Source organism: Mauremys reevesii, linkage group 3 (assembly GCF_016161935.1).
Source record: "Mauremys reevesii isolate NIE-2019 linkage group 3, ASM1616193v1, whole genome shotgun sequence".
Classification (NCBI taxonomy): domain Eukaryota; kingdom Metazoa; phylum Chordata; order Testudines; family Geoemydidae; genus Mauremys; species Mauremys reevesii.
The window spans coordinates 194,740,627-194,754,124 of record NC_052625.1 but is presented as its reverse complement, the minus strand read 5'-3'; the positions used below and the strand labels follow the sequence as shown (position 1 = coordinate 194,754,124).

At 40.3% G+C, this 13,498-nt stretch overlaps 1 protein-coding gene and 1 long non-coding RNA gene across 18 annotated transcripts in view; one reads left to right on the top strand and one right to left on the bottom strand.

Moving 5' to 3' along the window:
* SUPT3H (SPT3 homolog, SAGA and STAGA complex component) overlaps positions 1 to 13,498 on the bottom strand; it is a 448,093-nt gene that overhangs the window by 115,143 nt on the left and 319,452 nt on the right. For all 17 annotated transcript variants that reach the window (XR_005595949.1, XR_005595950.1, XM_039529531.1 and 14 more), the window contains 3 exons: positions 8,277 to 8,363; positions 3,720 to 3,810; positions 1,472 to 1,608 (listed from right to left, as the gene is read on the bottom strand). Coding sequence is in view for 15 of the 17 variants with exons in the window: in XM_039529531.1 (XP_039385465.1) it covers positions 1,472 to 1,608; positions 3,720 to 3,810; positions 8,277 to 8,363 (315 nt within the window). In the remaining 2 variants the exon portion in view is untranslated. The remainder of the gene's footprint in view (positions 1 to 1,471; positions 1,609 to 3,719; positions 3,811 to 8,276; positions 8,364 to 13,498) is intronic.
* LOC120400660 lies at positions 7,441 to 11,266 on the top strand. Its single transcript, XR_005595952.1, has 3 exons — positions 7,441 to 7,519; positions 7,877 to 7,935; positions 11,190 to 11,266. It is a non-coding gene; the product is annotated as an uncharacterized LOC120400660 (long non-coding RNA).

Genomic DNA, 13,498 nt, shown 5'->3' with positions numbered 1-13,498 from the left:
CATCCACTGCGCCCTGCCCTATCTCCAGCCGTCTCGACTCATGTCCTGCCACTGGATTCAGATTGGAACTGGGAAGAGAGAGTGAGGTTGACGTCACGCAACTCTCCCTCACTTTAATCCAATTCACGCGCAAGTCTCGACATCATATCATGATCAGTCATCTTTGGACGCACAGAGTCCGGTCATCGAACGAATGAGTTGTTGAGGTCTTCATCGACAATGATGGACGAACATCATTACTACTTACCACTTGTATACTGAGCCAAAAGCACACATGGTGCTGTACAGAACCAACCAAAGGAAATGTCCTTCCTCCAAGGAACTTAAAATGCAGGTTTGAATGGTGAGGAGAGAAGATCCTAAATGACTTGTCTGAATTGCCATTCCTGCTACAGAGGCTGGAAACCATTGCTCTATGGCATGGTTTCTCAACCTGGGGATCACAACCACCCAGCCCTCCCCATATTACTAAATGGAGGGAGATCCTGGCAAGATTCTGCCTAATTGGAATGGGAGGTCCCAGTACAAGAAAGACTGAAAACCACTATTCTAGCACAGGATGAAAGTCACATTATTTCTTATCCAGGCTTCTTAGGAAATCCACCAGCAGATAGAAGAACCAAGAAGGCATAGTCGTCAAATATGGCTAAATATGTCAGACAGCTCACCACAAAGAAGATAACAACAAAAAAAAACCCTACCACCTCTCTACCACTGAAAATATGTAACTTCTTTTTAAAAAGCAAACAAGATGCTTTAGAGCTCTTATAAATAATACGAAGTAAAGACATTCAGGGCAGAGCTCTGAAATAATAATGAAGACAGACTTTAAATGTAGATGTAGAAAAGGAAGCAGATCTTAAAGAGAGAAGGGTAAGCTCAAGACTGTGTGGTGTGGGAGCAGAACATTTTCCACTGTATTTCTAAGCTACGCTAACATGGAAAAAGGAAGCTGATTATATATTATATGGGGAAATGTTTTTAAAGAAAAGGAGTAATCAGAAAGACTTCCTCACAACTGGCACTATCCTAACCGCAATATTTTGAAATAGAATTTGCTGTCTATCCAAGGGAAACAGAGCTGTGATGGAGTGAAAGATCTATGACTACATCTAGTCCATCCCCTTACCTCTCAGCATGAATAGGTAGGATAACAAGAAACATTTCCTTCGTGGAAGAAATATGGAAATAAGATTCTATTTACACCATCTACCTAGAAAGGCATCAATGATTTGAAAAGTGGCGAGAAAAAAAAATCAGAACATGATGTATGAAATCTATTGCACATTTCCTTTCTATTCTGGAATTCAATGGGAGTGGGGAATAGGGTGACCACACAGCAAATGTGAAAAATCAGAACGGGCATTGGGGGGTAATAGGAGCCTATATAAGAAAAAGACCCCAAAATCAGGACTGTCCCTATAAAATCAGGACATCTGGTCACCCTAGTAGGGAAAAGGACAAAAATTACCTCCATCCGCTCTTGTTTAACATCATCAATCTCATCATCTTCAAACATAGCCAAGAGCTCCCCAGTCTGATCAATAGAGTTGAGAAAGTCTTGAGCCAGTTTCTGACGTTTGTTGACACTGCTACTGTTGAATTTGTCTATAGAAAGGTGAACAAAATTAAAAACAAGTCTGTTATTTTGGTTCATCTGTGACTCTTTACATCTGCAAGGCCTACTTCAATAAAAACATTAAAAGTGAGGACCTGTTTGAACAACACAGTGCTTCCCATTCTGATGACAAATATATTCTAAATGTTCTACTTACTAAGTTTAAACCCTCTTTTGGAAAAGAATATTTTTGCTCATGGGAGGCTCTGTACCTGTGCACAGTTGTGAGGGCCTGCTTTTACTTATATCCTCACACCATCTTTAGCTCCTTCTGACTCCAAACACGCCAGAGTTTGGAAAATGAAGCCTTGATAACGACTTACCAACTGCAACGTTAATTATTAACGTCACAGCCTTTCATGACCAGAGTGCACTATGAAAGTAAACTATATCAAATAGGGCACTACCAGCTAATCACCTGAGCCAAAATCGCCCTAGGCCCAACCATAACTGATATGCCCCCTGCCCTGCCAATCGTAAGCAAACACTTGTAAACCCTTTCTTGTTACCAACCGATCTGCACAGAATCTTCCAGGGGAGGTGACTCCTCTCTCATGTGCATGCATACACTCAGCCAATGTAACATAGGGGAGAAAACTCCTTCCCAAACCCATACATGGCAGTCTGTCAATCTTAATGACCTTATGTCCTAAAAGCAATCATCACACAAACCTCAAAATGCAACTTTGCTGCTAAGACAGGAGATAACATAGGTCACCCCTCAGCCAAACTCCAGAAGACCATAGGGTAAAGAGTTAACTAAACTGTTGGCATTAGAGCAGGAGTGGCTCCACAGACAGCCTGTTTCATCCCACTGTCAATTAGGGAGATAGTTGGAGAGACAGCCTATTTACCAAGAGTAAAGAAACAAACAAGAAAAAGGGGAAGGAAGACAACAAGCCAGTTGCTAAGTAGCCCATGAAGAAATCCTGGCACAGGATGTCCTGTCTATATGAAGGCTGGGAACCTCATTTTGATATAAACTGAAAATTCAGCAAGTTCAGTAGATGAGACCACAAAAAAGGAGGGTCAAATTTTCAAATGGGGCTTCTATAGTTCCAGCACTATATTTGCATGTGCATTTTGCACAACAGACACTGCAAGTGTAAATACAGTGTGCTTAGAATTCATGGCTGCAACTGTAAAGCCGCATTTGACAATTTGACTCTTAATTTTCAGAGGAATGCTTACTTTTTAGTGGCATTTTCAAAAGCTTCTGACTTAGAGAAGATTTAGATATGAAAACTGTAATTTACTACTTAATTCAAATCAATTTAGTTCAACTTAGTGAGACTTTATTGGCATGATAAGTTACAAAAGTTTTGCCAAAGTGTAAAACAGAAAGAGACTCCTTCTTCAAGTATCTGTTAAAAGCAAGAAAGATTTACCTCTGATAGGGTCTAACCTTACTATCTGCAAATGAGAGGTCAGCTCTTCAGCTAGTGTAGATCAGCATAGCTTCCCTGACTTCAGTGGAGTTAAATGGATATTTACTAACTGAAGATCCGGCCCAAGATAAAACCAAAATCTACTTAGATTAAAAGTTATGCCCATTTGTTATAAATTCTGTGACTTGCTTATGAAATGGAGAAGGAAAAGCGTTTCCAATTCTTTAAACTATACATTGGTTCCTTAAAACTTCAAATAACACAGGAAGAAAATTCTGGTCATATATCAGTATTAAGTGACTTTAGATTATGGTTGCTTCATAAAATATGTCAAAACCCCTTGATAATAAATTAACAAATGTCCATTCAAATGAATTTCAAAGACATGTACCTCTCCCTTGCACACTGTAGCTGCCACATTTAAATTACACATACTGAAATCAATTAGCCTTTTAATCAGCACCAGTTTCTTAGTTCAACACAGTTCTGACATTAAACAGTCCCACTTATCATTTGGATGGTAAATGGAAATACTGAACTTTTATGAAGTAATCTGAATGGAAAAGCAAAAGGTTAAATGGACTTGCCAACTAAGCCAATATTTTGAGTGTCAAAAACTATTTAGATGGGGGTATATAATTTTCTGTTGGGATACACAGTGCACAATTTGATTATTTCCTTAAAAAGGCAAAATTATCTCCAAGTTTTTCTACCTTCAAGGAGATCGTCTTCTTCAATGCCTTTGACAATTTTAGATTTGTAGTCTCGGAAGAACATATATTTGAGCAGCCTTCTAAGCTTTTTCTAAGGGAGGAAAAAAAAGTACATTAACAATGATTAAAATGTATACAAAATGTTGCTTTACAGAATAAGGATCATTATAGAACATACACTGTGTGTACGCAGAGAGAAAGTACATACATTATTTAGTTAATATGTAATATTTACTAAATATATCCAGAATCTTTGATTTTGCAGCAGCTCAATGCATGGAAAATCCCATTGACTTTACGGAATCATCAACATGAGCAGCTGCTAATTTGGGTCCTCTACAGATTTATTATAGTGCAGTGACAAAAATTCTATTGACGCTGGCCTAAATTTTCAAAAGTGACAGGTGATTTTTGGTGCCAAATCACTAAGGGGTCTGATTTTCAGAAAGCGGATGCTCGACACTTTCAGAAAGTCAGGCTGCTTAAGGTATCTCAAGTTGGGCACCCAAAATCATTCTTTACTTTTGAAAATTTAGACCTATAAACACACAGTTCCAGGAGCTCTGAGTGCACACTAGCCAACCTCCTGAAACACCCTCTTGGAAGCCTAACAGCTACTGTGTGCATGTCATGCTCTATGATTAGAGATGAAAATTTTCAAATGATTATGTCAAAAATAGACCATTTTTCAAAATGAAAAATTATCAAGAATTTTTGTTTTGACAAAATCAGAAAACACAAACTGTAGCTGTTTCTCAGCTTTTCTGGTGTCTTTGGTTTATTGTTTTTCCTTTCCCTCACCTTTCTTACCCTATTTGGAGACAACAGAAAAAAAAAAGGGTAGTGATTAAGGAAAGAAAAAGTGGGATAGAGAAAAAAAGGGAAAAAAGGAACAGGTGGAAAAAAATTAAAATATTTTTTAAAAAAATCAAAGAAAATTTTGATTTTTGAAAACTTGTTCCTTTTGTAAATCTGGGGAATGAAAATGATTGCAACATTTTTAGTCCACATTTTTTCATTTGTTGACTGTCGAGCCGGCAAACGAGCAGTTGGCACCTGCTTGGGTTGCTTCTTCTTCTGGCCCGGAGACAAGGACCGGCGCCATGGTGGAGGTACCGGGGAGATCTGGTGCTGCAAGACTTTAGCAGAGTCCGAACGCGGTGCAGGGCTAGTCGGTGCCGTAGAGGCACTCTGCACCAAAGACGACGGTGCTGAGTTCTGGTGCTAAGTGCCGCCTCCACAAGGAGCTGCTTCAGTCTAATGTCCCGCTCATTCTTAGTCCTCGGCTTGAAGGATTTACAAATGTGGCACTTGTCTGCTTCTTGGGATTCCCCCAGACATTTTAGGCTTCAGACAGGCCGAGCAGGGTTTGAAGCCTGGAGACCCAGGCATCTGCCAGGGTACCGGGATAGGGGAGAAGACCCTCTTCCACCCCTCTAAGTAAACTAATTCTAACTATCCTAAGTAACTAGTAACAACTATCAACAGGTACTAAGCAAATGCTAGGGAGAGTGGAGATCAGTGAAGCTGTGCTCCACTGTTCCAACGACTGTCACGGGCGGTAAGAAGGAACTGAGAGGGCGCTGGGTCAGCTGGGGCATATATCTGGCGCCATGAAGGTGCCACTTGAGGGGGCACCTCAGCTGACCCACCGAGTGTTGCTAGGGTAAAAATCTTCCAACGATCGTGCACACAGCGCGCATACACCTAATTGGAATCGCTATAAGCAAGCATTCAAAGAAGAAATTATATTAAAAAAATCCTACATTAAAATAACATTATTTAAGTTGAAATATCAAGCACTTGAAAGTTGGGAAATACAGATTTACAGTTGCCCATGCAATCTTAATTTTGACCCTGAGGTGTATGGATCTTTAATTACATGACCACATGCTATTTCTTCCACAGGACACCTGCGTCATTCAGTGCACAGGATGGACAAAGTTTACTTCATCAGCAGCTACTCAATATTTTGTTTTCTCCTTATTGTTCAGTTTCCTTACTTTTGAGTGCTTGACTTTGCAACCTTAATAATGTTCTTTTAGCACAGTTTTTGCGTGTAACTTTCTAATTTATTAAAAAGCAAACTAAAAAATAGAAAATCCATCGTGTGGCATTATACTGACATCACATGGATCATCAGCAGGGTTGGAATCTGCAGATCCACCACACAGACCTCTACCATTTCAGCCAACGGAGTAACTGACAGCAGTAGTAATTAGCCATCCTCTACTAGAGGGGAATGAGATACTGTGCCAGTGGGTTTCATAAATATTTGCTGACAGTAGAGGAATGGTGAGACTCAGGAATCTTGGGTTCCATTTCAGGCTTGTGCTTTACCATTTCTTTGCCAAACTGTCCCTCCAACTTTTGCTCTCAGTCCTGGTCTTTTTGCCTAGGCATTCCAGTTCCTTCCCACCCCAACAGCTCCTTGTCTTCAGTCTCTTTGATCAGTCAGTTCCAGTTCCCCCATGCTGGCTGAAACGTGTCTTTCTCCCTTCCCTCCATCTCCAGATGCCTCTCTCCTCACCTAAATTATTCCCTTCCCTGTCTCGTTCCCAGCCTTCTCATCCAAGCTCCTCCTTCCACCCAGTTCTTTCTCCCAGTCTCTTTGCCCAGCCAATCCTAGCTGTCCCCCTGCATCCTAGCTCCTCAGCAGATCTGTCTCCCCACCCCACCCCACCTCCTTCCCACTGTCACACTGCTTCCCATTTCCTGTCTTCTTGCCCAGCCAATTTTAGTCTCTACCCCCTGCTCCCAATACAAGTCTCCTTGCCCAGTCAGTCCCAGTCCCCCCACCCATCTTCCAGTCCCAGTCATGGGTTCCCCCAAGCTCCTTATACCAATTTCTCTCTCTCTCCCGCCCCACCAGCGTTGGCTCTTGTCCCCTCTGTATTTATATCAGGCAGCTTCTTCCTCCATGCTGCACATCAGCAGGTGGGGCATTGCGAGCACAGGAGAGACAAGTTTCCTGGTCTCAATTCTTGTACCCAGCCCAACATGGCCTGCACCAGCCCAGAGCTGCCAGGGCCCAGAAAGTCATGCTCAGTCACGTCATCTGGAGCATGCCCATTAGAGATGGAATCCTTAGAATTTTTATCTGTTAAGCTCTAGGAGGTCTCTACTGAGCATGTGCAAACTATTTTTCAAAGGCTTATAACTTGACCTAATTTGGGTGCATTTTCATGGGGATGGCAAAAAGCATTCTTGACACACAGGCCACACTCTTGCCAAATTTCAAGTTCATATTCCACAGAAAGGAGGGACTACAGCTTCTCAAAGCAGAGGTCACCAGAATTTTTTTTAACATGGCCAAAACAGTGTATTTGTCCCTAGCTTAGTTCTTAGAAAAGTCTACACCATTTTAGTTGAAATTTTCCACAAAATTTCAGCCCGAGGCAGACCCTTGGCAAGAAAAATTTCAGTCCAAATGGTTAAAGTTTGACAAAGTTATAAGCAACTGAAAATGAGGTCTTATAAAAGGCAACCTTCACAAAAAAGTTGCTGGTAGCCCCTGGAATAATAATGAAATGATGGTCCATGTTGCAAAGAGCTTACAATCTAAGTAGACAATGAGAAAGAAAAGGTCATATATACATCTTGTTAGTTCCTGCCCTTAAAATACTTTAAGATAAATGTTGAATTGGCTAGGAGTTTGTTAGATATTGTAGTTTATTTTATAAGATAACATGTTCTTATTTTGAGGAAATCAAGGGTAAGAGAGAGGAAGTGGAGGTCAGCAGTGGAAGACTAAGCAAGAGAGGGATTTGAAGGAGAAGTGGCAAGCAGGATCAGAGAAGGTATTTCATGTTTGGTGACAGTGCAGACAACAGCTGGTTGTGGAAGATGGACACCAAAATACAATAAGACATGTTGATTGATGAAAATGTCAAATTTGATGTAGAAGGAGATCAGAGGCCTGCAGAAGAATTCAAATAAGGAGGAAACATTCATAATAATGAGAGCTGAAGATGATTTTATTTGCCGCATTCAGGATTAACTGGAGTTTTCAGTTTGAGGGTGGCAGTACTCAAAATGAGAGAGGAATGGGACATCAACCAGGGTTTTAGAAGCTTGTTTGGGAGGGAGGGAGAAGGAAGAGAGATGATTTGGGAAATATTATTAAAAAAAACAGACATGATTTATTGACATCCTAGATGTAGAGAGGGGAAAGGACAGAGCTGTGCCAAGTGTCACATCGGGATCCAGAGTTCAGGTAAGTGGAAGGATGTTATAATGATTGATGATGATATAAGTGGAAGGGAGAGAGAGGCTAAGGCTTATCATAGTCTAAATTATTATTTGAGATGAAACCAACCTAGTAGGTCAACTTGCCATCACTCTGCCAGTGCAGGTGAAAACAAGTGAAAAGTCTATCGATAAACTGAAGTTATCCCAGAAACTAAAACTAAACTAATTATAATTATATTATTCTTTTACAAATTGCTATGCATAAGGGATGCCTCCCTTGGTTTAAACTAAGTAAACACAATAAGCTAACATCCACACTGTCAAACTTACAATTCATAATACAAATTGACTAGCTTATTACTGTACCTTATCTTTGCGCATCAAAAACAGAAGATCTTCAGCAGAGATGACTCGAGCTCCTCTCAGCTGAGAAACTTCAGCTGCTTGCTGCAACTAATAAAAACAAAGAAATGTAAAACTACTGCTTCTGTAATAAGTTGTATTTACTAGGTTTCAAAATAAGTTCAGATAAATACACTGTGTGGTGACATGTTGGAAAATATATATCATCTTAAAAATATAGGCTGGGACTTTCAAAAGTGCCTAAGGGAGTCAGTCATCCAACTCCCATTAACCAAAATTCCAGTCATAAATTATATAAAGACTGAAAAACTTTTGGCGTATCTCGATAATGATAATGCTGCACTTAAAAGTAAAACCTCTTGTTTCTCGGCATATACAACTGTAATTTCTACCCTGTTTCTTTTCTTCAACTAATTTTCTAGTGCAGTCTAGAAAACAGACGTGAGTCCTCTAAGCAGACAAGTAAAAAGCAAAGCTCTTCCTATAAAGGGGGCAGACTAGCTGGCTGATCCTGCTGAGAATTTCCGGGCAATAGCAAACATTAATTCTATAAATATACATGAAGACATTTTTAGGGAAAAGTCCTTCACTTTCAACAGTACCAATCTTATCCATATGCTAGGAATGTTCTTTTTCACTCAGACTTGAAGGACACAAAGAAAGAATTGAGCAATTTCATAGGCTTAGATTATGGCTGCCATGGGAGTGCAAAGGGAAAGAACTGCCTTCATCTACATTGTAATCATTGTGGCCTAAAGGCTGTGCCTCTACAGGCCACCAAGACCTCCAAGTCCACTGAGTCTTCTGTCCATGGATCAAAGGTCTCCTGAGAAGAGCCTTTAACACAACTATAATAAATAACCCCCTTTACACCAACAGCAAAGTGGGTGGCTTCAAGAAAATTGGGCTAAAAGTCCACCTCCAATTCCGAAAAGAGTCCATTTTAAAGACAGCATAACACGAGTTGACACCAAACCTATGGCAAACTGATAAATAAGTTGCTGGACTAATGAGGCCTAATCCGAAACCCGATTAAGTCACTGAGATTCCTTCCACTGAATCCAATGGGCTTGGAATCAGGCTGGCGGTCACTTTGAATACCAGGTGTGGGGACATCAAGTTTTCATTGGACTAGTTGCTTCCCTTCCCCAAGCTTGGGAAACATTTTTCCAGTAAGGAGAATTTCATCACAGGATGTTTGCTTTCATCCCTGTTTTTCTCAGCTGGTGGGAGGAATACAATTACATTAAAATTCATGTGTACACCTGCAACATGATACAAAAAATATAAATCTCATTTCTTTTCATGCAAAAATGCCTCCATACTCCACTTTCAGAAATACATTAATGCACCTGAAAATAATTTGAAGAAATTCTATCCTTCATACTCATGCTAGCAATGGTTTCACTCAGCATCACTGGCTGAATAAGTATATTATTAATCTGAGCTCCCATGCTGCTATGTCTTGAAATAGACCTATTCAGAAGTTAAAAAGATCAACAAAAACAGTAGCTGTTTCTAATATCCAAAGGAGAAAAAAAAAAGATTTTCGTTTTGGCAAGTGTTCAGTGGGCAAAGGATTCAGTCCATAAATCATTATACTGGACTGCATTAATTTTTTTCCACACTAATCACATGCACACAAAACGCTAACTGTATCTGGTATGCACAACACAAAACATACTGCATGAAAAGCTTCAGATTTTTCCTTGAAATGCTCACTTGGGCCTTTACAGCTACAGAGACCAGAGAGTTTTCAGGAATTCAGAAGTCACAGTAACATAATCTTACTTGAAACTGAACTGGAAAATGTAAGAATGTGAAAAATGATCGTTCTATTTTTTGGCAAAGGCAAAACTGCTTCTTATTCTGATTAGTCTGAGGGCACACAAGGTACTTATATTTCCAGCATAAAATATAAAGAGGCTGGGTAAAAAAAATAAAAAGCATGGGTTGCATTTATCCCTGGTGTAACTCAAGTCAAGTCAATAGAGTTACCCTATGTGTGAATTTGGGCCAATACATTTATAAGTGTTTCAAAAACTGACCTTGGCATGGACAATAATGCAACACAGCTTTTTCAAATATCATATGAAATTGGAGAACTACTGAAACCGAAAAGATATCTTAGTGTAACTCTTCTCTGTGCAGAAAATACCATAGTTTAAGACACTTGCATTATCCTTACAACACTCTTCTTCTAATCACACAAAAATGACATCTTAATTTATGTAAACTACAAACAAATCATCTTTCAAATGATAATGAAGATACGAATGTGACAAAAATAATTTAAAATGAGGCTTCTATTTCCTTCCCAATGGTGGAAACGAAGCACACTTGGCCAGACTCAGGTCTCATTTACACCCAAGGAAATCCAGAATAACTCCACTGATTTCAACAGAATTATTCTGGGTTTAAACTGGTGCAAGCAAGATCAGAATCTGTCTTAATATCCTTAGTTCATACCAACACAATAGGAGCCGTATCATTGAATTTTCTCGGTTTTGTTGGTTAGTGCACCTCCTTAATTTAGTGAAAGCACAACAAAGCTCTGTATTTTAATTTCCTCCGTTTTTTTAAAAAAAGGCAAAACAGGAGAATAATTCTTTCATGCAAGGTTATAAAATATGATTTATTTATTCAAAGAGACCATAACTACTTCTGAACTGGTACACACATTTACCTGAGTAACTGGAATACAGGTAAATATATACTTAGGCATTTTTTTCAAAGTATACACCACATAGTCCAGGTTGGGGCAAAATATGTATTTATAGTGTTAACCTTCATATAATTGATTCATACAACCATAATATCTGAGTGCAAAGCTATAATTGTATTGTAATGAACTGTCCTATGTGACTGTCAGAGGTACTATTTATATGCAACATGTTTCAATTCCTTCCTTCCTAGTGGCTGAGGGCCCTGGCTTCAGTAGAACTCCTATGATCATGTTGCCTGGCGAAGGAGGATTTCAGGAAATTGCACAGAAGGTATATACTTCAAGTTCTGTATAGCTCAGCTTCCTAGGAATGTCAGGATCAGTGATGCATCATTGCAGTCTATAGGAGCTTTGCCATTGGCTTCAATGGGAGCGTAAGCGTCCGGTGTTGGGGCTTTACCCTCTCAGGCGCGGTTGGGAGCCAGGCCGCTTCGCTACATGTGTCTGCTATCGGCAGTGTAGTCTGAGAGGGCAAAGAACAGTCAGGGGGGGCTCAGGCCCTCAGGCGGGCTGAGTCGGAAATCAGTCTCTTTAGCCCGGGCCCTAGCTCCGGGCGGGGCACCAACGGTAAGGTAGGGCTCAGGCCCGCAGGCCGGGGCCGAGCGAACAAACAATCTAATTAGCCCAGGCCCTAACTCAGGGCGGGCGACCGCCCTACAGTTCCAGGCTCAGACCCTCAGGTAGGGGCTGAGCAAATAATCAGTTCAGTATCTAACCCCCTGCCCTCAGTCAGGGCGGGGCAGCATGGGGCAGGCTCGGCCCAGCGGGAGCTCGGGCACCAGCGTCTAGCTTCTCTGGCGGCCAGCGGTCAACTGAGCGCTGGAGTTGGGCTTTTATACTTCCTGTCCCGCCCCTTGACTTCCGGGGGGCGGGAACAGGCAGCGGTGGCTACGCCCACTTCGGTGTCCGTTCTGGCTCAGCCCTCTCAGGTGCGGCTGGGAGTCAGGCCGCCTCGCTACAGGGAGCAAAGTCGGCCTCAAGTGCAATGGCTTTTTAGGGTGGAACAGCCAGTGATGGGGCAAATGGATCTACTGCCACTGACCCAACATGGTGCTGGGGGGGTAGTGTAAGGGCTATGAAGACTATTCCCATTCTGAGGCTGCATAACAAGTGTGGAGTGGCATCAGTGCTGCCCTAACCCCGGTGAAGATGTAGGATTGTTTCCCACCATTGTCCTGTGGAGTTCCCTAGTCCCTACTCTAATTAGAGCACTCAGGTTGGGCACTAGGAACAGAACTTGCTGTAGTCTGAGTGCAAAGTTACTGTATATTAATAGTTTTTTATCTTTAAATTATTAAAAATGCTTAGTCAATATTTGAAAACATTTTATTTTGAACTATTTTAATGCACAGGAAGCACACAAACATATTTAGCCTTTTAGGGGGAAAAAAGGCAAGCCCAATTTTCTCAAAATTAGAAAAAAATTGAGACCTCAGAGTCTGATTATATTTTTATTACAGTCAAATTACGACTCCCTGAAAATGAAAGTGTTGAAATAACCCTAATTATAGCAGTGAAAATGAGTTCATGAAAACTAAGTGTATTTTACAATTTTGCACATTACAAAGAAAGTAGTATATACTGTATCTATATTTTAAAATCTGAGAAGAAATACTGGGGAATAATATTTTAAAACTTAATCACCGGTTTAATGGCTTAACTAGAGTATGTTAATAGTCACCTTAGGGCTAGTTATTTTTCTCTTTCTTTTTGTAACTTCGGCACATTAAAAATTTGATTAAAGGAGTACTCACTCTGCTGTGACAGTAACAGTTACCTCAATCAATACTGTCTGGTTTTTCACAATGCATTTTTTCACAACGAACAACTGCGGCAAACATTTTAAAGAAAGCAGCAAAGAATCCTGTGGCACCTTATAGACTAACAGACGTTTTGCAGCATGAGCTTTTGTGGGTGAATACCCACTTGAAAATATTTTAACAAAATAGATAAAAGGCTGGAAACCAACCAGGCTGTATTTGTGAAACAAGCATTATAGTTCTTAAACTACATTAAAGAAGGGTGCTAAGAAAGGCTAAATGCGAACGTTTGCATACCTTTAAAGTGGTCAGAGCCAAAAATAATGCTTTAGGAAACTATGTTTTTGCTTTCATTATATGCAGGTAAATTAGATCATAGTTCATCTTGTTACAACTTGGGTTTTTTTTATGCATGTATCAAAAATAACAATTCTCTTCATCTTCCACTGTGCCAAAAAGGTGCAAAAATAGCTTACTATGAACTCGGGTTCAGTACTATAAGTAGCTTTTAGTATATTCTTACATAGTACTCCAGTATACTTTGAAGGCACGTAAGTGTTAGACGTAAACACAGTTTTTAATTTTAGGCTTTTTCATATACCATTTTTATGGGCACATAAAGCTTTCTCCAGAAATTCTAGGTTTAATGTACTAGGGTAAGATATTAAAAAAAGTGTTTTTACAAGTGAGCGCTGTATGGGCTTTAAAGAGACACAGTGCACTGAGCGCACGATTACCTT